Raw genomic sequence first — 27,233 nt, 5'->3', positions numbered from 1 at the left:
ACATGCTGGCTGGCTGTGAGTCTGTGACAAACACACTGCACACCCTCAGCCACTCCATTCCTCCTCTGTCAGGACAGCAGTGTCATCTCCCCCCTTCTGGAGTGCAAGTCAAATGAAACGCTGCTGCTCTCCTGCCTCCCCCCTCCTCACTCACTGCCAGACTCCTCACACAGCACAACAACCTGATTTTCCCCAATCATTACCTCTTCACCTCACTCTCCTCCTACTCTGACTGCATGCATGTAATTGAGTGCCGCTCCTGAGCCACTGCTGATTTAATGATATATTTTGTCCTGTGCGATCGACTGATCTCTTGACAGCTTTAAGAAAAGGCTAAAAACCCATCTCATTTCCCGATTTCTTGAGACTACAGATCACAGGCTCACAGTGCTTTGAGTCGTCAGGGAGAAAAGAACTATAAAAATAGTATTATTATCATGGAGTGAGTTTTAAGAGAAACCGTGACCAAGAATTGAACTTCATCCCAATCAGTAGCAGATACCCCCTTTTACATGAGAAATCTATTCCTTTTCACAAACGGATCATCAGGGGGCTCTGTATGGCTGATATTGTGGTGAAACCTCTTCCACAGGAAACTGTGAGGGCCATGGTCCTGACAGTTTCCTGTCTGTGAACCTCATTGCATTGTGGGAAATAACAGCTATTTTACTCTTTACAGCTGTTTCCAACTGCCAAAAAAGCAGCTTCTTCCAGTGACATCACCTGCCAGCAGTAAAAATGGCACCATGTGATAAATATCAGAATGTAAATCAGAGAGAGGAAAGATTTTACAATGGGCAAACACTGACTAAATCACTTATACATAATTATTGTAAAACTGAAGCACATTTTTTTATTACATTATTTTCATTGGAGTTCCTCTTTAAGCTGCCTAAAGAGAAGTTAGGGCCTATGGAGCATTCCTGTTCCTCTCACGGTCCGCTCGTTACAGCGTAGGATCTCCCATTCAAATCCCCGGCGCAGGAGGCTTCAGGTGTCTTCGGAGGTCAAGTGCTCCCGAAGACGGTGCGGCTCCGTATTGTGCATGCTCGAGAATGCGTCCTTGCACATGCACACAGGGCAGGTTCTAGACTTTTTGCTGCCTGAGGAAAACTTGTGAAGATGTGCCCCCCCCCCCCACTCAGGTAGTATAATTGCCCCCGGTATAGGTAGCCTGGAGGGGGTAGTAGGCAGGAAGGGGTGCAGCGGGCACAGCGGTGGGGAGGGGGGTCAGACCCCCCTCACCTGGGTCCCCTTGGTCTGCTCTCCCCCTGCTGATATTAGCGGTGTACAATTATAAGGCAGGGGGCGGGGAAGCGATGACTCACCTCCTTGATGTTCCAGCACTGCGTTCCACTTCCTGCAATACAGTACAGTACAGTGAATGCACACTGGAACGCGGAAGGTAGTGAGTAATCGACTCCCCGCCCGCTGCCTGATTGCCCAATGCGCTAATAGCTGTAGGGGGAGCGCAGACCGGGGGACCTAGGTGAGGGAGGGGGGGTCCGCTGTGCCCGCTGTCCCCCTTCCTGCCTGCTACCCCTTCTAGCTCAGCACACTCCCACTGCCAGGTGGGTGCCACTCCCCCCCCACTTCTGCTGTCTGAGGAACCCGCCTCATGGGCGGCCCGGGGCTGCATGTAAAGTATGAAGCGGCCTGTCTTCGGGAGCACTCGGGCTCCAAAAGACTGCTGAAGCCTCCCACAGCGACAGAGAGCGGTCTCTAACCCATCAGTCGGAAGCCACCACTCATAATCCTGTGGAAGCTCCCGCCACTCAAAATTCTGTGGAAATATGGGTCTCAAGCACTATGGGCTTGATTCACAAAAGAGTGCTAACTGTTAGCACGGGTGTTTTTGCGCAAATTTTGGCATTGCGCACAAACACGAATTTTCGTGCAAAAACGATATCATTTCGAGGGAAAATTCGCGTTTGCGTGCGAAAACGTTATCGTTTCACGCGAAAATTTGCGATCGCGCGCAATGCCAAAATTTGCGCAAAAACGCCTGTGCTAACAGTTAGCACTCTTTTGTGAATCAAGCCCTATATGTCTAATAATCACATGAAAGATGACCAAAGCTGTCTATCCCAGGACAGCCACTGTGTGACAGAGGAGTAAGGAGAGAGAAAGGAATGGTTTGTAATGATTATCACAATTCAAAGCACATATAGAGGTGATGACTACCACAACAGCACCAACGAAGAGAGCTAACGTAGTAAATAGAGAAGGGACCTATGTGGGCCTTTAAGGTCCAGGGACCCTGATATGGTCACAACCTCCGTATCCCCCATGGCGCTGCTTCGCAAGGCAGGCCTCTCAGCTCGTTAGAATCTCCTAGGTAGGAATAGCTATTCTATTCTTGTCAGATGTGGCTTTTATTACCAACAAAGATCCATAATGTATGAGCCTGCCAAGTGGAGGTCTGGTGAGACGGTCACTGTCTGATGCAGTCCTCTCATCTGTGATTACTGGGGCCGCAGAGCTCAGGTACAGACGTTAAACACTTCCAGTTATGTGATTTCTGTAATACTCTGCATCCTGACTTGTGCCTTTAGCATTTACGCGGTGCTGCAGCATCTCACCGGCCCGGCAGCTGCACTATGTGAACCGTGAAGGAAGGCTGATGCATGGATACAGGCAAAGAACTTCCATTCATTCTCATAGGAGGCTGTCCTCACCCGGCTGATCAGAGCAGCTTTCTTCCAGAGACAAAAGCAACCCTGCTTGGCCAAAAGACAGGGCTAGTGGTCCTGACCTCTACTAAGCATGGGGAGGGGGTCTTTTGACTGTATCCCCCAACCAACCCCCACTCCTTTACACACACACACTTTTAGACTCACAAATGGACAGCAGGGGGCCTGTCGGATGCTGCAGCACCACGTAGGCTGAGGAAGGAGGAAATTTTGACACGATCGTGGCTGCTGGGGAATTTTGGGCGCCCCTACAGGTGTGCAGGTTAACATGAGCAATTACTGGCTAGAGCTGGAAAGTTGGGCTACAGCCAGAAAAATAGCAGGCGCTGAAGGAGCCAAAGCAAAGTAGCAACTATGTAGGGGCGCTCTGAGCCTGAAAAAAATTGTGGGTGACTAAAGTACCCAAGCAAAATAACAGTGATGAGGTAGCACTCTCGCCTTGCAGTGCTGGGTCCCCGGTTCATATTTTAGCTATTTGCAAGGAGTTTGTATGTTCTCCCTGTGTCTGAGTGGGTTTCCTCCGGGTACTCCAGTTTCATTCCACATCCCAAAAACATACAGATAAGTTAATTAGCTTCCCTGTAAATTGGCCCTAGACAATGATACATACACTACATGATACATACATTAGACATATGACTATGGAAGGGATTAGATTGTAAGCCCCTCTGAGGGACAGTTAAGTGACAAGACAGTATACTCTGTACAGTGCTGTGGAAGATGTTGGTGCCATATAAATACTAAATAATAATAATCATAAAAAATAATAATACTATGTAGTAGGGCTGAATGATTTATGTTTTTTAAACCAAAATCGCAATTTGGTGGCAAGACGATCTTGAACAGTTTTGCTGCAGTTTTCCCGTCACTGCCACTGGTACCTGCTCTGCTCCTGGCTCCCTCCTCCAGTAAGTCCCCCTCACTGCATTGCCCTGTGGTAAGCCACTGTGAAGTGGCAGCCAGCATTGCCCAGCAACAGCGGTCGCCAGGAAATGTCACTTTCTGTTACAGGCACCGCTGTTACTGAGCGAACACTCGTTCACAACCGCTCTGCACGGCAATGCAGTGAGGGGGACCGCGACTTTCTGGAGGAAGGGTCAGGAGCATGTATCAGCAGTGGCGAGGGGGAGACTAGAGGAGGATCTGCCTATATACACTAGGGGGGGGGGGGGAGGAGGTTATCAGCCTATATACACTAATGGGGATCTGACTATATGCACTAAAGGGGGAGATCTGCCTACATACACTAAAGGGGGGGGGATCTTCCTATATACACTAAAGGGGGATCTGGCTATATACAATTGAGGAGATATGGATGGCTAACCTGTACTGCACCACCTATACTAGCTAACCTGTACTGTGGCACCTATACTGGCTAACCTCTACTGTGATACCTATACTGGCTAACCTGTACTGCAACACCTATACTGGCTAACCTATACTGCGGCACCTATACTGGCTAACCTGTACTGCTGCACCTATATTGGCTAACCTGTATTGGGGCACATATAGCTGGCTTACCTATACTGGGGCACCTAGATGGCTAAACTATATGGGGGGCACCTATACTTGGTGAATATGAGTGCCCCCAGTATAGGAAGCCATCGGTGTGCTGATCCCTTGTTGTGTATCAAAAATCGGGAATCGAAATAGCAATTTCTGACAGAAATCGTGCAATTCAATCTCTTCCTAAATCTTTCAAGATTGCTATGTAGTGGAACTTTACAGGGATGGCGGCGGGCGTGTAGTTACCAATAGCGCACCGGAGTTTGGTTACAGCATACCAAACTCTGGGCTTTTTGATTATAGGGCTGGCCAAGGGAGAGTTAATTACCAGGCTTAGTGTCAGGTGTAGGCATAGCTCCCAACTGTCCCTTTTTTGGAGGGACAGTCCCTCTTTGGGAACCAAATACTTCTGTCCTTCTTTCTTCTCCATTTGTTCCTCTTTTCAGGACTGATGTACAAATTTGTGTAAATATGTTTTTTTTTTCCTTAAAATATTTTCATTGACAACTTTATTTACATTCTTGAAATTGCTATATTTCTTACTTTCAAATATAATTATGAATAAAACTAATGATGATAGAAAGGACCATAGAAGATGAAATGATACAACTTCATCTTTTGCTTATGAATTCTTTGTGACATGAGTGACTAGGGGTGTGGTGGAGGTATGATTAGAGGTGTGGCAAGGGCATATCTTAAAGTTCCCATCTTTCTTAACTCCAAAAACTTGGGAGGTATGGGAGTAGGTGTGTGTGGGTAGTGTTAGGAGTTGGTGGGGGGAAGTTAGTATTAGGCATAGATTGAGGAGGGTGCTTTGTTACTCTTAATGAGCGCTCCACTGAACCCGCCCAAAGCCCGGCGGGTCCAGTAGCTTCAAAGTACAAGTTTCCAGCACTTTGATTAACCCTGTAGGCTGCCTGTCAATTGAGTGCTCGTTAAGAGTAATGAAGCGCCCTTTACAATATCTAAGCACAGCGCAATTTCACATGCGCAGGCCATTGTAACACTTTCTGCACTCACTAAGCTGCACTGCTGTAGCAGCACAGCTTAGTGAATAAAGCCATATGTGCGGTGTGTCATGACTGACAGCAACGCACATAGTGTGAATAAGCCAGGGCATGATGGAGGGGGAACAGAGGGAAGAGGGCGCTGAGAGCTGATGGAGACCGTGAGAGTTCCAATGGCAGTTGTGGCAAGAGGGTGGAGGTGGGACTGACCGCCAAGACAGACAGGGCCTGATGCACTACACACAATTTTACCAATACTCGCATCTCCAGAACACTGCCCGGTAACCCATTAACTGGGTTAATGTGCATGATACCATTGTAACATGTGCATAGCAACGCATGTGTTATGCCATTAGTACCGGTAAAATTATTGTGCTCTGCCTGCGCATGGCAACTGTACCGGTGTTTAGTGCATCAGGCCCAAAGAATGCTAAGATTTCCATACAAAACCAAAATATTACTTGTGGGCAGACGACCTTTTAATAGCAGCTTCGCTTTGTAATGGTGATTCCCAAGGTAACTATATTTATATATAAGTACGCAGTGTCTCCATTGTGAAGAAACTGCAATAAATAGTTTATGAAGGAATAAATGGTAATACCGCACTTATATATAGGCTGTTAGGCTGCCGTTATGTTAAGCAGATGACGCCGTGCCACTCTGCCGCGCTAATTGTGGCACCTCTGAGTGCTTTCCTGCTGTGCCCTTCAATATCCTTCCAGCACCAGCCACCGTCTGCAGAAATCTCTTCCCTCCACAGAACAAATTGAATTACCAATAACTTCACCATGAAAGGCACCTTCAGCGGTTTGCATAAGTGTCTTAAAAACAGCTTCCTCCTATAGTGGGGCAGCTGTATAGATGGGATGCTGCCTGTCACTGCTTCCCTCTAAAAAGCTCTAGGAATGGAACATATTGTACACATTAGAGGGTGGTGAGGTAGCTCAGTGGTTAGTACGTAAGCTCTAAAGTCCAAGGTTTAAATCTCTTCCAAGACACTCTCTATATGGAGTTTGCATGGTTTACCTGTCTGTATGGATTGGCTACCCTTTCCCCAACAAAATTGCACATGGATTGTGGTAAAGACTAAGCATGGTCATTAAAATGCAAATAAAAATGAGTTGATAAAGAATTATGCCAATTCAGTATGCAAATTTATAAAGCTTGAAAATGGACCAACCCAAACCTGCTTATGCTCCGTTTTGATTTGTGATAAGTTTATTGACATTTACTGTGGCTAATGTTATGGGAACATTATTTGCATGTATTCGAAGTCCACTCGGTGTGCACGATATACTTTTAGGCTGCTTTCACAGTGGGACGTTACAGACGCATGTTAGAGCAGCCTGTAACGCAGCCCAACTCACAGTAATGAAAATTCAATGGGCTGTTCACAGTGCCGACATTGGGTTACAGTGTAACGCTGCACGTTCAAAGAAAGTGCAGCATGCTGTGCGTTATACGCGGTTTTAGCCGCGTTAGACTGTTTGCACATGCTCAGTGCAGGAGAGGAGGAGGGGAGAGTCCGCTATTGTCCCTAGCCACATGGCTAATTAATATTCACTGCACTGTGTGACGTGCAGTGTTTACTTCCTGGAGCGGCCGCTTTGTGTGGCGATTGGCTGGCGGGACCACGTGATGCGGAGTGTTCCGATCACGTGGTCTCCACAGTCTTTGGACGCATGCGCCGTTTTTGTTCTACCAGTATCGAACGAAAACGGCGCACCAAGAGACTCATAACCCGTCTCTATGTAGCGTCCGAGTTTAGCACCACCATGCATTGCGTTAGGGGAACGTTATGTGACCTTAACGTCCCCTCTAACGCAACGTCTCTGTGTGAAAGAGGCCTTTGAGGTTTTGGTTAATTGCAGTATTTTTACCTCTATTGCTTGGTGCTTTGGTGTTCTCAATGGCTAATAATGTGCCAGAGAATTCAGATATGGACATAGAGAGCAGCTTTCACGTAAAGTAACCAGAAGAAAAATGACCAATATGAAGAGATTAGATGACTATTTTGCGTGAATAAGAAGTTACTAGTCAAACAATAAGACTGAAGTGGAATGCTGTGACCGTTGATTCCCAGGGGAGTGGCAATAGGCATAGCTGCAATGGGGCCTGGAGCAGAGGGGGCCCAGGTGGTACTTGATGTATTCAATAATAACTTTGGGTTCCTCCTCCCTCTCACTTTGCTTCAGTGGCCATGGACTAAATTCAGTGAAGATAGCATGAAAATGTAAATTGCCCAATTAACTCCTATTCATAGGGTATGGGCAGGTAGCATTGCTCACAAGTGCCTGCATCAGATGGCCCCATAAAAGTTTTGCTATGGGTTCCCATAATCTCTAGCTACACCACTGTTGAGTCCTATAAAAAGGCAGAGGCGGTCAGAGGTTGAGTTTCTACTCAAGGAGAATTGCTTTTAAGTTTCAAGTTGGGTTCTACTGGCAAATCAGGGGAACATCGATGGGAGGTTGTGTGCCCCTGCCTATGCTTGTTTGCTTCTTGACCTGTGGGAGTGACAGATTGTATATCGCCAACAGGCCCTTGGGGCACACGTCACCCTTTGGTTGCGATACATTGACAATGTGCTGGTCATGTGGAGGGGTATTCATAGCAAATTGGAAACATTTATTGATGTATTAAACACCAATGATCTAAATATTTGGCTTACGTTTCAGGCGGAGGTAGTTTCTCTACCTTTTTTGGACCTCACTTTAGAAATTGTGGACAACCAATTAGTTACAAATGTATATCATATGTCAACGGCGGGTAATTTTCTCCTTCGTGCGACCAGCCACCATCCCCGATCTGATCCGTGGAATAGCGTACAGCCAATTTCTCTGGCTACGCAGAAATTGCTCTACTTCTGAGTTCTTCTGAATTGAGTCAAGAAAACTGTAAAATCAATGTAGGGGGTGTGGGAATGCTTATGCTGGTGTATGCGCATGGTGCACATGGACACATAACATTAGCTCCCTTGTGCGATTGGTAAGATGCACTGTCTTTCCCAGGAGAGGAAGTTGAGATGTGTGCTCCTAATCCATTGATAGGTTTGATGCAATGAATGTGTTTGCATGTCTGCACTATGCATGTTACAGGGCCAGAGTTAGGACACCTATGTTTACCTGGGTACTTCTACGCAGTATAGGTGACTAAGCATTAGAATGCATTCTTCTGTGAACTAAAACCCTGGCTTTTAATTTAGCTGTAGGGATAACAGTTGTGCCTGGATGAGTACATCTGTGAATGCATTTGTTTGAACATTTGCATGTGAGTGTGCGAAGGGTTAATTGATTTTTGCTGTTTCTAGCCACACCCCCTTCAGCACCTCCCTTTCCCTAATAATTTATTTAATGTCCTAACTAGAGGCGATGTGCCTGGATATATGTATGTTTATTCTTATCATTGACCCCTGTGGCTAGGGTCCAATTCGGTGCACACACCCCTTCCCCTGTATGTTTGTCAGCATGCAGACAGCTTATGCTGGTGTATGCGCATGGTGCACATGGACACATAACATTAGCTCCCTTGTGTGATTGGTAAGATGCACTGTCTTTCCCAGGAGAGGAAGTTGGGATGTGTGCTCCTAATCCATTGATAGGTTTGATGCAATGAATGTGTTTGCATGTCTGCACTATGCATGTTACAGGGCCAGAGTTAGGACACCTATGTTTACCTGGGTACTTCTACGCAGTATAGGTGACTAAGCATAAGAATGCATTCTTCTGTGAACTAAAACCCTGGCTTTTAATTTAGCTGTAGAGATAACAGTTGTGCCTGGATGAGTAAATCTGTGAATGCATTTGTTTGAACATTTGCATGTGAGTGTGCGAAGGGTTAATTGATTTTTGCTGTTTCTAGCCACACCCCCTTCAGCACCTCCCTTTCCCTAATAATTTATTTAATGTCCTAACTAGAGGCGATGTGCCTGGATATATGTATGTTTATTCTTATCATTGACCCCTGTGGCTAGGGTCCAATTCGGTGCACTCCCCCCTTCCCCTGTATGTTTGTCAGCATGCAGACAGCTTATGCTGGTGTATGCGCATGGTGCACATGGACACATAACATTAGCTCCCTTGTGCGATTGGTAAGATGCACTGTCTTTCCCAGGAGAGGAAGTTAGGATGTTTGCTCCTAATCCATTGATAGGTTTGATGCAATGAATGTGTTTGCATGTCTGCACTATGCATGTTACAGGGCCAGAGTTAGGACACCTATGTTTACCTGGGTACTTCTACGCAGTATAGGTGACCAAGCATAAGAATGCATTCTTCTGTGAACTAAAACCCTGGCTTTTAATTTAGCTGTAGGGATAACAGTTGTGCCTAGATGAGTAAATCTGTGAATGCATTTGTTTGAACATTTGCATGTGAGTGTGTGAAGGGTTAATTGATTTTTGCAATAATAACTTTGGGTTCCTCCTCCCTCTCACTTTGCTTCAGTGGCCATGGACTAAATTCAGTGAAGATAGCATGAAAATGTAAATTGCCCAATTAACTCCTATCCATAGGGTATGGGCAGGTAGCATTGCTCACAAGTGCCTGCATCAGATGGCCCCATAAAAGTTTTGCTATGGGTTCCCATAATCTCTAGCTACACCACTGTTGAGTCCTATGAAAAGGCAGAGGCGGTCAGAGGTTGAGTTTCTACTCAAGGAGAATTGCTTTTAAGTTTCAAGTTGGGTTCTACTGGCAAATCAGGGGAACATCGATGGGGGGTTGTGTGCCCCTGCCTATGCTTGTTTGCTTCTTGACCTGTGGGAGTGACAGATTGTATATCGCCAACAGGCCCTTGGGGCACACGTCACCCTTTGGTTGCGATACATTGACAATGTGCTGGTCATGTGGAGGGGTATATATAGCAAATTGGAAACATTTATTGATGTATTAAACACCAATGATCTAAATATTTGGCTTACGTTTCAGGCAGAGGTAGTTTCTCTACCTTTTTTGGACCTCACTTTAGAAATTGTGGACAACCAATTAGTTACAAATGTATATCATATGTCAACGGCAACGGTAATTTGCTCCTTCGTGCGACCAGCCACCATCCCCGATCTGATCCGTGGAATAGTGTACAGCCAATTTCTCTGGCTACGCAGAAATTGCTCTACTTCTGAGTTCTTCTGAATTGAGTCAAGAAAACTGTAAAATCAATGTAGGGGGTGTGGGAATGCCCATTGAATACTTAGACGTGCCCTAAAAAATCATGGGCTAAAAGTAGGGAAGAGGCCTTGTTAAACAAGCAATCCAAAATGCCAATAGAAAAGGAAAGTGAGGTGGAACTGATAAGATTCTAGGTATGGTTCACATTAGCCAAAATTCAGGAAAATGCTTCAAAAGCATTGATATGGGTTGCAGCTTTCACCTGAGCTGGCCAACATAGTGGTACCATGACCACTACTTACTGCTCAAAGTGCATCTAACTTAAAAGATCATCTTGTACGAAGTGAATTTAGAGCAACTAGCAGTAACTGGCCTCAACAGAGAATACTTGATTGGATGCTCTGCTGCCATGGTTGCAAGATTTGTCCATTCATACAAAGAGGTGAAACATCCTGTGATAGCTCCAATGAACATAAATATAAAATGTACTCCTTTATTAATTGTGCTACAGAGAGGGTGGTCTACATGCTTGAGTGCCCATATGGCCTCAAATATGTAGGCAAGACCAAAGAGTGTTTTTGCAAGCACACAAGTGAGCAATTGAGGACGATAACCCACAAACTTCTGTTGCCCTGCATTATGCAGAGAAGCATGCAGGTTGTATACAGGGTACTAAGATGAGGGGACTCTATAGTTTGTTCTTGCCCCGCAGGAGGGGAGACTGACAAAAACTTGCTTCAGTTTAGGAACTGCATGATTGTGGTCTTCCTGGCCCGATGCACGATTACTGTATGTAACATTCTAATGAAAGATTTCAGCTGAAATCTGATATTGAGTGGTACAATGTGTCAATATCAGTTAGCAATATATATGGACCATTGTCTGGATCTACTGAAAGTCCAGTAGTGCACAACAAGCATTAGGCCAGCCAACCTCCCACTCAAATGCTTTTCTGCAAGCAAGTAGAAGAGCATTTGTCAACTTCTGGCAGTGCTTACTGTTAGATTTTTGCATAGTGTTTTGAGCCCCACATGAAACAAGACAACGGAAAACTATGAGATTGATCGCGGCTTTTGAGAGAACAATAGTAAATGATCGTGCTGCCGGCTGTCCATTCACTTGAATGGCCAGCACTTAAACGACAAGCACCATGCCTGTCATTTATCACTGTCCAGATGTCTGTGTGAACCGGCCCTTATGGGTAAAGTAAATATATTCTGGCTTTGGATAATGTTTACAGATATTTGTACAAAAGGATTATAACAGTTAAGCTTTAGCATTATTGTAGAGACTTCCCCTAGCAGCTGTAACTGCAGTAATAATAAGAACAACAATATTCTTCCAGTACTTCTCTCATGGGACTCAAGGAACTGCATGCAAGAACTGTTCAGCCTTAAGGCTTAGGAATAGAGGAGTTCTAGACTGTTTTGGAAGATGTCCAGGGACGGCTGTGGAAGTGACTTTCGTAGACTTGAGGCTGCATGGCAGAGGCCCGAGTACCATATGTTTATTACTGGCTCATAGGAAACATCAAGGTAGACTTGTCTACAGAACAGCGAGAGCGTTAACGAGAGTATGGTTCCTGTGGTTCCTCCAGGTCTCTAATATTCAAAGTATGGAAAGCCAGCATACAGACCTATAAAAAGGATTCTTCATTTTACTGGCAATCAGGGGGAAGTTTGAAGAACAATGAAAATGAGTGAGGAGCAGGGAGAATTCACTGGTTGAAGCATTATGCACAAACTGTAGGGGGCAGTAATCCAAGTGGGAGGAATCAAATGTATAAATTAGCTTAAAGTGTATCGGAACTGACAAGTGACATGATGAGATAAACATGTACAGTGTCAGTACTGCATAGAACTAGGCTATGTTCTTTTTCTCAAGGTTAGGGTTAAGAATTTGGGTATGTAAATGACAGTTTCTCTCTATTTGGTCTATAGGGTCCGCAGTCATTCCTCAGCAGAGTTTCCCAATCTCATCTTCCTGTGGGTACTTAGCTTAACTCTCACTGATAACTAATTACAAGCCATAAAACTCTTTCCTGCCAAAGTGCAAAGAATAGATAAAAAAAGGTCAATAGTTCATAGATTGTGGCTATGGAAGACTCAGCTGAGACAGTAAAAACATTCAATTAACTTTTTTATCTTTTTAATACAAAATAAAATCTCTAGGATTCTATTTAAAAACAGGTAAGAGTAGTTCCAACCAGTCGCCTTGGTAGTGGAAAGCCTATACTTTGCACAACACCACGTGAGACAAAATCAACTACAATAACAAGCGATAAGATTGAGCTTTTGCCCTTATCGCTTACTAAAAGTAGTCTTTCATTACCCGAATTAGTGCGGTTTTGGTGCTGTGTCTTTTTCTGGATCCAGACTACAAGATATCATATGTTTTATTGGTTAACTTGGATTCAAGTTGCTTAGTGTAACTGCTTTTTTCCCCAAAACCTTCAGTAGTTACAGACTCAGTATCTACCGTAGTTATAGTTTCTTTAGCAGTGCTTTGGTGATGGCTTTCTTCAGTGCCTCTGAGTATAGGCCGAATTACAAACTGCTCTGACATACTTTGCGTAAAGTTGAGCTGATAACTCTGTAAATTGCAATAATGGATTGGTTGGACCAGGAAAAAGGTCACCGGTTGTCCCACTGGAGGATAATGCCACTATCTTTCTCACACATTCTTGTATACAAGGTTTTTAGATGCTAGTCTGGTTCTTTTGTCTTTTAAAGAAGTTGGTGTAACGCTTGCATAGATGGTTGACACTTTGCCAGTGAAGAAAGATAAGAAATATTTGCTATTTTGAGGTGGTTGTTGCAAGTTTCACGCAGAATGAGTAGACAGTTTTCAATGTGTTAATCAGCTGAGAAGATTTATTGTTAGAAACTACTATTTTGTATGTGATAAACCTTTACCAGTGTTGAAGACAATCGGTTGTTATGCTGGGTTACTAGGTTGTTGACGTCAATCAGCAGACAATACATACAGTAAATATTTTTGTGAAGTTCAGTTGAGATTGGAGTTCACAGTTAAAGGAGTTATTTCGCGAAAAAAGTAGGCAGTTAAAAAATGTGACAGATGACAGGTTTTGGGCCAGTCCATCTTTTTAAGGGGGATTCTCAGGGCTTTCTTTGTTTTCAACAGCATTTCCTGAACAACAGTTGCAAAATTTAACTGACATAATAGTGTGCAAGTGATTAGGGAGGCCGGCTGGTATCTTGCTATTTTGTCAGTTAAACTGTTGTTCAGGAAATGCTGTTGAAAACAAAGAAAGCCCTGAGAATCCCCCTTAAAAAGATGGACTGGCCCAAAACCTGTCATCTGTCACATTTTTTAACTGCCTACTTTTTTCGCGAAAGAACCCCTTTAAAGAGGAACTATAATAATATATGATAGAACGTAATAAATGACTCAGAATATCCATTTTTACTTGAATTATCCAGATTTCAGCATCAGAAACACTTATTACAGTAAAGTCACGGTTATCTGGAACTTAACTAACCAGCAGTGTCCACCAACAGGCACAAATAGATGGTAGTCCTCACAGTGATAAAGGCCAACTTCTTAGGCTGTTTGTGAGCTCTGATTTGCTTAAATACTGGGTTCCACGGCTCCCCAAGGTTAATATACTTACTATAAACTTACTGTTTAACATTTAATACATGGTATGTATATAGAGTGGGTTATAGTCAGAGGCGCCTGGGGCTGCAGGCCGACCAGGCGGTCGCCTGGAGCACTGTGCGGGGAGGGTGGGGGAGGCTAACGCCCCCCTGCCAGATTGTGTCCTCCCCCAGAGGGTGAACTGGCTTGTGGCGTTTGATAGACGCCACACCAGTTCACCAGCCACAGCCCGCAGCTCACCTCCAGCATGCGGGAGTTTGTAGTTTCCGGTAGGCAGAGCAGGGCTACGGGAAGATGGCGTCCGAAGCCCTGCATTGGACACTGTATTTGTGTCTCCAGTGCAGGGCTTCAGGTGCCATTTTCCCGTAGCCCTAGCCTTCCTGGCAGTGCGGGAGTTGTGCAGCAGGAGCTGCTGCATGGAAAATGATCGGGGGAGCTGCACACAATGGGATGCGAAAGTTTGGGCAACCTTGTTAATCATCATGATTTTCCTGTATAAATCGTTGGTTGTTACGATAAAAAATGTCAGTTAAATATATCATATAGGAGACACCCACAGTGATATTTGATAATTGAAATGAAGTTTATTGGATTTACAGAAAGTGTGCAATGATTGTTTAAACAAACTTAGGCAGGTGCATAATTTTGGGCACCACAAAAAAGAAATTAAATCAATATTTAGTAGATCCTCCTTTTGCAGAAATTACAGCCACTAAACCAGGTATGTCAAACCGGTCCTACACGGGCCGAGATCCTCACACATTTTTGATACAGTTTAAATGGATTGATGGGTCTGAATCAGGAGAGGTGTGATCCATCAGGTAGAACACATTCCTCTCTTTCTCAGTCCATCCTAAACACTGGCATGGATCTGGCCCTCCAGGCCTGGAGTTCGACACACATGCTCTAAATGTTTCCTGTAGGTTCCAATGAGAGTCTGGATTCTGTTTGAAGGTATTTTGGACCATTGCTCTTTACAAAACATCTCTAGTTCATTCAGGTTTTATGGCTTCCGAGCATGGACAGTTCTCAGTTCACAGATTTTCCATTATATTCAGGTCTAGGGACTGAGATGGCCATTCCAGAACATTGTACTTGTTCCTCTGCATAAATGCCTTAGTGGATTTTGAGCAGTGTTTAGGGTCTTTGTCTTGTTGAAAGAACCAGCCCTGGCGCAGCTTCAGCTTTGTCACTGATTCCTGGACATTGGTCTCCAGAATCTGCTGATACTGAGTGGAATCCTTGCGTCCCTCAACTTTGACAAGATTCCGAATCCTTGAAATGGCCACACAGCCCCACAGCATGATGGAACCACCACCATATTTTACTGTAGGTAGCAGGTGGTTTCTTTTGGAATGCTGTGTTCTTTTTCCTCCACGCATAACGCCCCTTGTTGTGCCTAAATAACTCACATTTTAGTTTCATCAGTCCACAGCACCTTATTCCAAAATGAAGCTGGCTTGTCCAAATGTGCTTTAGCATACATCAAGCGGTTCTGTTTGTGCTGTGGGCGGAGAAAAAGCTTCCTCTGCATCACTCTCACATACAGCATCTCCTTGTGTAAAGTGCGCCGAATGGTTGAACGATGCACAGAACGATGCAGCAAGACAACGTTGTAGGTCTTTGGTGCTGGTCTGTGGGTTGATTCTGACTGTTCCCACCATTCGTCGCTTCTGTCTATCCGAGATTTTTCTTGGTCTACCACTTTGAGCCTTAACTTGAACTGAGCCTGTGGTCTTCCATTTCCTCTGTATGTTCCTAACTGTGGAAATAGACAGCTGAAATCTCTCAGATAGCTTTCTGTATCCTTCCCCTAAACTATGATGGTGAACAAGATTTGTCTTCAGATCATTTGAGAGTTGTTTTGAGACCCCCATGTTGCTACTCTCCAGAGAAAATTAAAAGAGAAGGGAAACTTACAATTGAGCCCCTTAAATACGCTTTCTCATAATTGGATTCACCTATGTATGTAGGTCAGGGGTCATTGAGCTTACCAAGCCAATTTGAGTTCCAATAATTAGTTCTAAAGGTTTTGGAATCAATAAAATGACAACAGTGCCCAAATTTATGCACCCGACCGATTTTATTTAATTATTTAAACAATTATTGCACGCTTTCTGTAAACCCAATAAACTTCATTTCACTTCTCAAATATCACTGTGTGTGTCTCCTATATGATATATTTAACTGACTTTTATCTTAACAACCAACGATTTATACAGGAAAATCATGACGATTAAGAAGGTTGCCCAAACTTTCACAATCTACTGTATATATACACTGTAAATACATACATACATATATACATACACACACACACACACACACACACACACACACACACACACACACACACACACACACACACACACACACACACACACACACACACACACACACACACACACACACACACACACACACACACGTAGACCCAAGCCCTTTTAAAAACAAGCTCTAGGTCTGTTTGTATTTTGAACGTGCGAAGGCACGCGCATCCGTCGCATGTGCGCCCGGCTCTCTGTCCCCGTCCTCCTGTCTCAACGGCTGTCCGGGTCCATGCTGCGCACATACGCAGTAGCAAAAAGCACGGACCTAAGGACACAGAGACAAAGGAGGAAGCAGGGACACTTGCATATTATTATATAGGATAGATATATAGCACTAATGAAGGGGGGTTGATAAATTCTGGTGAAATGCTGCTGCATTACGATTATTTTCTGGTGAAACTTTGCCACATTACGGTTATTTTCTGGTGAAACGCTACCGCATTACGATAATGTTCTGGTAAAACTCTTCCGCATTACAATTATTTTCTGGTGAAACGCTGCCACATTACGATTTTCTGGTGAAACATTGCCGCATTAGGATTATTTTCTGGTGAAACGCTGCCGCATTACAATGATTTTCTGTTAAAACGCTGCCGCATTACGATTATTTTCTGGTAAAACACTGCTGCATTACGATTATTTTCTGGTAAAACACTGCTGCATTACCATTATTTTCTGGTGAAATGCTGCCGCACTACGATTATTTTCTGGTGAAATACTTCCGCATTACGATTATTTTCTGGTGAAATGCTGCTGCATTATGATTATTTTCTGGTGAAACGCTGCCGCATTACGATTATTTTCTGGTGAAATGCTGCTGCATTATGATTATTTTCTGGTGAAACGCTGCTGCCTTATGATTATTTTCATTAGGGGGGTGGGGGGGTTTGCCACAGGTCGCCTGGAATGACAAAATGGCTAGAGGCGCCTCTGGTTATAGTACTGTATTAGCTAGGCCTTTTTTTAAAATTGAGTCTCAAGCAACCAGAAAGCACACATGAGCCCATCCTCATCAGTGCCGGATAACTGAGACTTTACTGTATAATTGAATCGCATTATAATAAACTCTGATAGAGTACACCTCTGGCTATGTGAACTCTGCTCATCTTGATCTACTCATGTTGCATGTAATCACATGACCTGCAGGAGGTGAACCAGGTAGTAGAACGAACAGTGAACAGTGGAGGATGGGTGCACATTGTAGGAGCCCTGAGGGGGAGACACAAGCTGGACTACCGCTGTGCCACTACTCTGCTTACACTGGGGCTGGTGGGGAGCTGTATCGGGACACGGGGAAGAGGGGGCTGCCATGGGACGGAGCCTCCCAACCCATGACAGTCCCAGCCCGGGGGAAGGAAAGGCTATCCTATGGGCAAACATTGACTAAATTATTTAGCAATTTTGATTAAGTTATACACAGTAAAGTTCCTCTTCAAGCAGCACATTTCACAGTTCACGTGAAGCCCAGTCCCACCAGATCTCTGAAATCATATTGTGAAAGATCATCATAATCTGAAATATTGAAATCTCCTTAAAGAAAATCAGTCCTGGCTAAGCTAACGTTCGTGTATCCAGCTGTTGCGGAAATTAGTGGAGAAATAGGAGGGCATATCCCGAAGGAAGGTAGATTACTAAGTGTTTGGTATCTTTACCAGCCAAGATCTGGGCACCTATACGGTCATACTCTTTCATACTTTTCACGTGACAGCCTTACACAGCTTAGAACTATGTTTGGGATGGCTGTCTTGTCAAAGGCAGGGGCGTAATTACAAATCATGCCCCCCCCACCGAAAACTTTGCCATGGCACCCCGATGTTCACACCCTTTCCCTTTCCTACTGACCCTCTCAACCTGAAAGCCCATCTTATAAGTCATAAATCAAGTGTGGCCATCATAACATTCACATCCATAACAAGTGTAGCCACAAAAACACCTGATCTGAAGGACGAACCCCTTTACCATAGGGGAGGAAGGAACTGTTACAGTGTTATAGCCAAAGTCTGGGGAACGCTGCCCACTTCCACTGCAAATGTGGTAGTTTCAACCACAACCGCTCCTGTGGTTAATGCTATTGTGGTTGTCACTGGTGAACAGGGCTAGACAACAGTGCTGTGCCAGCAAGAGCCTGTATAAAGATTGTTCATTTCAAGATGACAAAAAGCAGTTTTTTTTATTTAGGTTAAAAGGAATGGTGCTGTTGTAGGTTGCAATGGCAGCCATTTTTGATCAATGCAAGTTGCTACCTATCTCTTCTCAAAGCATCCACAAACCAGTTCCCTCCCCCTCTTCCCCTTGCATGATCATGGCTATGACAAATTCAGGTAACATATCTTCCTTCCAGGGGCGTAACTAAGACCCACCGGGCCCCCCTACCCCCCCTCCCAGGACTCGCTCAGGGTCATTTTGGGGGGCTGGAGGGGTCGCAGCATGAGGGGAAAGCAATGGCCACACTCGGCGGTGAGGGGGGACGCCCCCCCCCCCTCACCTCGGGCTCTTCCCTCCAGCTTCAATAACCATACGTGTGCAGCAGCGGGAAGCGGCAGTTACATACCTTCCGTGCGCTCCAGCGCGGACGCTTCTCTCTCTAGTGTCTGACGCGACTTCCTGTTTATACAGGAAGTTGCGTCAGAGGCTAGAGTGAGAAGCGCCCACACTGGAGCGCACGGAAGGTATGTAGCTGCCGCTGCACACATATGGTTATTGAGGCTGGAGGGGAGAGCCCGAGGTGAGGGGGGGGGGGCGTCTCCCCTCCCCGCCAAGTATGGCCATAGCTTTCCCCTCATGCTGTGACCCCTCCAACCCCACAAAACGGGCCCCCCCGCGGGCGCATGGGCTGCAGCCCCAATTGTTACGCCCATGCTTCCTTCAACCATAAATATGAGACGATTCCACTGACCAAAGACCTCCCTCTCGTCTTCCTTCTCTGATATTCCTTGTGTCTTTGGTGGCTGCAGCAGTCACTTGTGGCCAAGCTTCAAAAGTGTAGGTAAATCAATAAGAAAATCATGCACTGTTATTTTAACCCCCCAGTGGTATTGACGGTTATACACGTCAATACAAAACATGATGTGTATGCATGTCAATACCATTCACAGCAACACTCTCCTGCACTATATACTAGGCCCCTGCTTGACACATTTTGGCAAGTTACAGGAAAAAAAAGTTATGAAAATTAATTTGATCACCTTTTGCACAGAAATTCAGGGGAAATTGAACGCCAGGGAGGTTAAATAGGAGCTTCCAAACTTTGTACAAGCAGTGAATATCAGTGATTCTTATACTGTCACTCAGAGGGGGATTAAGGTCATTGAATATTACATACTTACCTCCCCGTCAGTTCCTCTAAGAAGCTCGACATTTTTTTATCTTACAACCATTCCTTCCAGTTCTGACAAATTTTGTCAGAACTGAAACATTTTAGTTGCTGTCAGTTATAACTGAAAGGACAAATGATGAACAAGGTAATGTTCATGCTTTCCTATGGCTCAAGTGGGCAATATTACAGTTTAACAGTGTTCTGACCATTTTTTAAAATGGAGGATGGAAAATTCCATTGATCACAGTGGACAAACAGGACGCAGGAGAGGAGAAAGAGATTGATAAGTACTACACGGGAGGTAAGTATGATGTGTGTAAATTTATTTTGCCTTTTAATTTTCAATTCAAGTTTGGAACAGGGTAACCCGCTTTATTTTTACGGGGGGTTCAGAATCAGGATCAATAGATATACAGTAGATGCCAGGACTTCACTAGGGCTGCCCCCACTCTTTGGAACTCGCTCCCACCAGCCATCAGACTCACCCCCGCCTTTAATACCTTCAAACAAGCTCTCAAGACTCACCTTTTCATGCTCGCATACCCCCCTACACCAGCACCATAATACGTTCTGTTAGACACCCTCTCAACAGATGTACCTATTATCGCCACCCCCACCATTTAGATTGTAAGCCTCTGGCAGGGCCCAACTCACTAGTGATTCTGGCTTGATTATGCAATCTTACTGTCAATCACCCCTCTTGTGGACTACAACAGTCTCTATTTTGACCTATGACACTGTACTGTTATCAAATCATTTGCATGATCTTGTTTTGTTGTGAGTTTACTGTGTGTCCTACCTTGTATGTTAACCCATCTATTGTGCAGCGCTGCGTAATATGTTGGCGCTTTATAAATACAATAAATAATAATAATAAAATGCCAGTAAGGTTTCTCTGTCAGGAGAGTGGATAGCAAAACATGACTGCTGGGATAATGGTGGTGACTGATAAGTTGAAGCCTCTGAATCAGTCTATAGTCAGAATATACATTCTTGACTTAACATTTTGTGCATTAAGACAACCTCCTTTTCATTGTTTTTGTCCTCTCAGTTGTGAGCGCAGACAGAAACGCAGGCGGAATCGCAATGATCGCTGTACGTTACCAGAAGAAGGAAGCTTGCAGCCCCTAACCGACCTATCACCAGACACAGATATCCCTGGGCTCCACCCACTTAAACTTGGGGACTTCAACAAAAGTGGACTAGATGAGAGGAGTGCCCCCTGCAGGACAACCAAGTAAGTCAAACCCACTCCATCCCAGAGAAATAAAGCCTTACAGCAGCCAATCAGAGTCCCCTTCACAGACTGTCAACAAAACACAGCAACGTCTATCAACAATGAAGAGCATTAGCAGCATAAATATCTACGCTAGCTTGCTAATTACTGTAGCTTTAAAACCAACAGGCCATTTATACAATATGGTCAGAACCTGGTTACGTTGTAATGCTAAGCTGTGTTTGTGCCTATGGTTACCTCACATCTCCCACCTCCTATGTAATTATGCCTTGTCAAGCTTGGGTACTTCAAAGTCCAAAGGTGTCTTCTCTTCTGACTAAAAAGTTTAAAGGGAAGCTAAAGGGAGAGGTATATGGAGGCTGCCAAATTTATTTCTTTGTAAACAATACCAGTTGCCCGACAATCCTGCTGATCTTTCTGGCATCCGTAGTATCTGAATCACACGCCTGAAACCAGCATGCAGCTAATCTTGTCAGATTTTTGTCAGAAACATCAGATCTGCATGCTAGTTCAGGGTCTATGGCTAAACGTGGTATAGAAACCCAGGACAGCCAGGCAACTAGCATTGTTTAAAAATAAATAAAATGTCAGGCTCTATATCCCTCTCACTTCAGGTTCCCTTTAAGTGAATAACTTCCATCCCCCCTCACAAACTTTGACTTCAGGCCTTGACTTGGTGAAGGTGGACCAGAACTGATCTAACTGATCTAGCAAGCCACTAGGGCATGCTCAATAGGCAGCAGCAGTGTTAGAAAGTCTAGTCCAACAACTCCTTACTGAATTGGTGCTGGTTTTCTTGAACAGGAAGAGCTGAGATTCGAACCCAGGTCTTCTGTGTCAGAAGCAAAGCCCTTAACCATTACACCTCCCAGCCACTCAAAGCATAAAATGGAGAACCGTGTAGAACACAGGTGTCGAACTCCAGGCCTGGAGGGCCAGATCCATGCCAGTGTTTAGGATGGCCTGAGAAAGAGAGGAATGTGTTCTACCTGATGGACCACACCGTTCCTGATTCAGACCCATCAATTAGTTTTGAGCTGTGTCATAAATGTGGACTGGTTTGACACCCCTACTGTAGAACATGCTGCAGACTTAAAGCTAACCCATATGATTATTTTGCCAATTGCGTTCCCATCAATAAACCTACTTTGCCACTAGGAACATTGGCGTAGCTATGGAGCTTTGGGCCCTGGTGAGAGTTTTACATCCCCCCCCCCCCCAGCACTTTATACGTAACACTTGAAACGGCGCAACGAAACCTGCCAAGGTCATCCAGTGTCAGAGGTGAAAGAAGGGGATGGGGAACAGTGTGTAAATAATTACTACTATTCAGAGCATCTATAGACATGATTATTACCACCTCAGGATAAACAGCTAAAACTGTAGTTGAGGAAGGGCCCCTCCAGCCCAAGGGCCCCGATGCGGTCGTTACCTCTGCAACCCCTATTGCTACACCACTGACTAGGAACACGTAAGCACAGAAAAAAAGACAACATATCCATAAGTCAATTGTTGTCTGGTCTCTGTGGAAGCGAGTGTATCTCGCGAAATGGCTGTCAGGCCGCTTTTATATGCCATTGTCTGTATGTGATTGAGGAAGGAGTAAAAGCACGGTGCTTGCATCGCAACCTATTGGTGCCTGGATTCTGTTCTCTACACAATTGTCCACTAGGAACACGAGTGCCACAGTACTGTGCGGGAACACTGAGAACATTTCACCTAGGCATTTGCCAGAACGTTAGTTCAGCATCATGTTTACTGAATGGTAGAACAAAATAAATAACACCACAAGCAGTGTATTTTGGCCGGCAGATGCACTCTAAACATGGACCCTGTTTTTCTGATGTTCAACACTGTGTTACTGTGTTACTTCAGCTGCTGCATAGTGGTTCCAAATGCCAAGATATGGGCAGTGGTTGCAGTGGGTTAAAGGGAACCTGAAGTGAGAGGGATATGGAGGCTGACAATATTTTTAAATTTGAAACAAAACTAGTTGCCTGGCTGTCCTGGGTTTCTATAACACTTTTAGCCATAGACCCTGAACTAGCATACAGATCTGATGTTTCTGACAAAAATCCAACAAGATTAGCTGCATGCTGGTTTCAGATGTGTGATTCAGACACTACTGATGCCAGAAAGATCAGCAGCACGGCTGGGCCGAGGTGAGAGAGGCTCCAGCCTCATGGCGCAGTGTAGGAGGGGGTGCACAACTCACTCAGCTATAATTCCCCTATTGTGTTTGAAGCAGAGAGAAATAAGAAAAGGGAATACATGGCAGTGACTGCAAGCCATATAACTAGAGTTTAAGGTGTTGGGGGCCCTGGACTGCCTCTTAGTCTAATAGCAATCAGTGTGTGACGGCTGGGGTGGGAGCGATGGAGGGACGCACTTTAGTGTCTCAGCCTTGGGTGCTGGAGGACCTTGTCCCGGATCTGATCAGCAGGACTGCCAGACAACTGGTATTCCATGATGCAGCCTGATCTTGCTGCTGACCAACATTATAACACTGAACATATTGGGGTGGGAACTTCCAGCATAGATAAAAAAGATACCATAAAATTCATATCGCCAGCACCATCTAATGGCAAATTAAGTAATTGCAGAATAGAATATCTACTCCCCAAAAGTCCCTGTAAGGCTAGAAACCCACTAGGAGAGCTTTTCTGAGCGCTTTGTGATTTGAAAAGCTCTAGCTAATGTAATACTATGGGTGTGATCCCACTTGAGTGGTGTGATTTTATAAACTCCCCCATAGCATTGCATTACCAAGAGCTTTTTTCAAATCACTCACGCTTACAAAGCGCTCCCAGTGGGTTTCTGGCCTAAAACTGAAGTCTCCAATGCAGAAGTTCTCAGAATTATCCAGTTCTGCACCAACATTTGCAAACCCGGACAGTAGAATATAAAATGTAAATAAACACATTCTGGGGTTACCTTCAGTGAAATCTGCATACTACGCTGATTAGTGGTTCCAGAGATATCAACCACTTCAAACACATCAAACACATGTTACATCTCTCTGTAACTAGCCTACCCCGTATGTACGTGCGTGCATATTGAAGTTAGCCAAAGTACAGCTCACTACATCAAGACTGGGCAGAACCTACTTCCTGTCTGTACTATAACACCCCCCCCCCACCCCCCCCATCCCTCTTTGTAACCTCTCAGTGGTTTTGTATCTTGTATCTCCTTCCACGTGTATCCTGTAACCCCTCCCTCTTGTTTTCTGTAATTTTTCTTTCAAGTGTTCTTCTTTGGGACCCTGTAGGCATTCCCTTATTGTAACCCATCCCTCAGGTGTCTTATAATTACTCTGCACAATGCACCAAACACTCCCACAGCTCTGTACAAAGTGATGAGGTATAGCACCAACCACTCCCACAGCTCTGCACAGTGTCGAGGTATAGCACCAACCACACCCACAGCTCTGTACAGTGTCGAGGTATAGCACCAACCACTCCCACAACTCTGTACAGTGTCAGAGATATAGCATCAACCACTCCCACAGCTCTGTACAGTGTTGAGGTATAGCACCAACCACTCCCACAGCTCTGTTCAAAGTGATGAGGTATAGCACCTACCTCTCCCACAGCTCTGTATAAAGTGATGAGGTATAGCACCAACTACTCCCACAGCTCTGTACAAAGTGACAAGGTATAGCACCAACTACTCCCACAGCTCTGTTCAAAGTGACAAGGTATAGTACCAACCACTCCCACAGCTCTGTACAGTGTTGAGATATAGCACCAACCACTGCCACGCTCTTTACAAATTGATGAGGTATAGCACCAACCTCTCCCACAGCTCTGTACAAAATTATGAGGTATAGCACCAACGATTCCCACAGCTCTGTTCATAGTGATGAGGTATAGCACCAACCACTCCCACAGCTCTGTACAACTACAAAGCAAGGAGGTATAGCACCAACCACTCCCACAGCGCTGTACAAAGCAAGGAGGTGGAAGCAGGGAATTTTTTTGCGAAAGGTGACATGGCAGTACCATAAACCACACTGCAAATAGTGGCTATAGTGTGCTGGAGGGTTGTAGTGTGCTACATAGCCAAGCGCACACCAGTTATGTAGCTGAACAAATATATCAGTCGGGATTGTGGTTAGATCACTTGTGAGTTTGGCCAGAGTGTAGCTGAAGTTACATAGCGGCAGGGTCAGAGAGCTAGTGTCTAGTGATAGGTACAGGTTCAGCTATATCATACAGTAGCTGAGACCCATCAGACTAGATCAAAGAGAGATTTGTCTCTTGTAATCGCCTGATGTATGGGCTACCATTAGGCTTTTACTTCTTTGAATTGTTAAAAAAAAAAAAAAAAAACTTCCTCTGTGCGGAGGCTCTGTAGCAGCATTTAACAATTGAACTAAACACAGTCAATATACAATTGGCTTAACAAGCCAGGAGACAAGAATAGATTGGGATGCGTGAAAAGGTGTTCAATAGCAAGCAAGCAAGGAAGCATGTACACTGGAGTCTCCAGACACCTATTAAGTGGGACAGCCTGTCATAATACAAACATTAATTGGTCATTAAAAACAGAGCTTGAAAGAAAACTACACGGTAAATCATTAAAGGTATTACCTAAACACAGTTTTGCTGTTTTGACAAACCGTATGTTTTTGGATTATCTTCCCGACTACATTGGAGCACGCCTCATCCACATCTCTGTACAAAATCTCTGTACATTTTCTTGATGATTGTCGATACTTTGAGCGATCGTTTCCAAAATTTCGCAAAGTGGGTACAAGCGCACGATCACGCAAACGCCGTTTAGTGTCACACTACGATAATGGCGGTCACAACAGATCGAATCTTTAAGATCCCCAACGACTCTGCGCAACGTGCCGCGAGGTACCCACCGGCCAGAAGATGGATCACGGACCGCATTGTTGTGAGGGGGACGTCGCTGGATCCATCTTCCTCTGTTGGGTGGCGAGTATGTAGCTTTACACAGTTCTGCACAGAGTGATGGCATACATGGATATATTTGAGTAAGCCTTTAAAGGACTTACGAGGCCAAATGTACAGTAAAAAAAAAAAAAAGTAGTGTACCTGCATGAATTTTGAATGCACTGAGGTCACCATCCACGCCAGACGTGAGTGCGGCTGTGCAGCTCTAGGGCTTCCCCCCCCCCCCAGAGCCACGCACAGGAGACGTGGGGTCGGGAGCCGGCCCGGGGGGAGATTAAGCAGCGAGGACCCGGCGGAACTGCACGGAGGGTGCGGATTAAAAATTCATGCAGGTGCACAACTTTTTTTTTTTTTTTTTTACATTTGTAAGTCCTTTAAGCTATTGCTTAGTTATACTATTAACCATCCCCCGACCACCTCACGCCGATGGGAGAGTGGTGCTATCAGGGCTGCGTAACGCCAATTGGTGTCGTCTCGATCTTCGTGAGATTAGCAGAGAATGAGCGCTCATTCGAGATCACGTTCCCTGCAGGGGACACAGGGGGCCACTGCGAATAGCCTGCCAGCCGCCATGGGAGCTGGCAGGCTGAAATAAACAAACAAAAAAACAACAACAATTTTTTATGTGTACAGCACTGCAATCTAGCGCAGCGATGTACAGGGGACAGACCTGTCACTTAACTGTCTCCTAATCCAATAACATGCATAGGCTGATGCCTATGTATCTGTAGTGTAGTGTAGTGTATGTATCGCGATCCAGGGCTAATTTGGGGGGGGGGGGGGGGGGGGGTTAAAAAGGTGTTAAAATGTTTTTTCTTTATTATTCGTAAAAATTTTTTTAAAAAAAGCGCAACAGCAATCAGAGTCCAACAACAGAAAGCTGTATTATGACCTGAGCCCACTGCTGTGTTTTTAAAAACGCATACTTTTTAGAAATGCATTTTAAGCCAATTTAATGCCTTTTCATGCGGTTTAACGCGTTAAAACACGTTTAAATGCTTCAAACGCGTTTCAAAATTGCTTGAAAAGTGCATGCGTTTTTCAAAAGGCAGCAGTGGGCTCAGGCCCTCAGTGACAAAGAAAAGTAGATAAAATTCATTTGGCTGCTAAGTTGTATGACCAAGCAATAAAGCTGTGAAGTGCCAAATTGTAAAAAATAGCCTGGTCACTAAGGGGTGTAAACCTGTGGTCCTCAAGAGGTTAAAGAAACAAAAATAATCTGTGCCAGCAAATTAACTAACATAGTCCACTGCTGAAAAAAAGACAATATCCAAAGTATTAGTAATTAAAGATCAGCGCAGGGCTCAAAGACTCAAAGGGTTCAAATATAATCACAGTGATAGCAAATAAAAAACAAGAACTATTTTAGTCTATGTGAAGTATTTTTATCCTACTGATGTTTTTAAAGCTACCAAAATAAAAGCTGTCTATGCTGAGATACTGTTTTCTTGTTTTTTATATGCTAACACTGTGAATCTATAGCCTTTGGGTGT

General features: G+C 44.6%; 1 protein-coding gene across 5 annotated transcripts in view; it reads left to right on the top strand.

The window, feature by feature from the left end:
- The window catches only part of PIANP (PILR alpha associated neural protein), a 51,396-nt gene that overhangs the window by 18,297 nt on the left and 5,866 nt on the right, over positions 1-27,233 (top strand). For all 5 annotated transcript variants that reach the window (XM_068255042.1, XM_068255039.1, XM_068255040.1 and 2 more), the window contains one exon: positions 20,633-20,818. In XM_068255042.1, coding sequence (XP_068111143.1) covers positions 20,633-20,818 — 186 coding nt within the window. The remainder of the gene's footprint in view (positions 1-20,632; positions 20,819-27,233) is intronic.

This window comes from Hyperolius riggenbachi, chromosome 10, assembly GCF_040937935.1.
Source record: "Hyperolius riggenbachi isolate aHypRig1 chromosome 10, aHypRig1.pri, whole genome shotgun sequence".
NCBI classification, from domain to species: Eukaryota; Metazoa; Chordata; class Amphibia; order Anura; family Hyperoliidae; genus Hyperolius; species Hyperolius riggenbachi.
The sequence above is the reverse complement of the archived record's forward strand: the minus strand, read 5'-3'. Positions and strand labels throughout refer to the sequence as shown.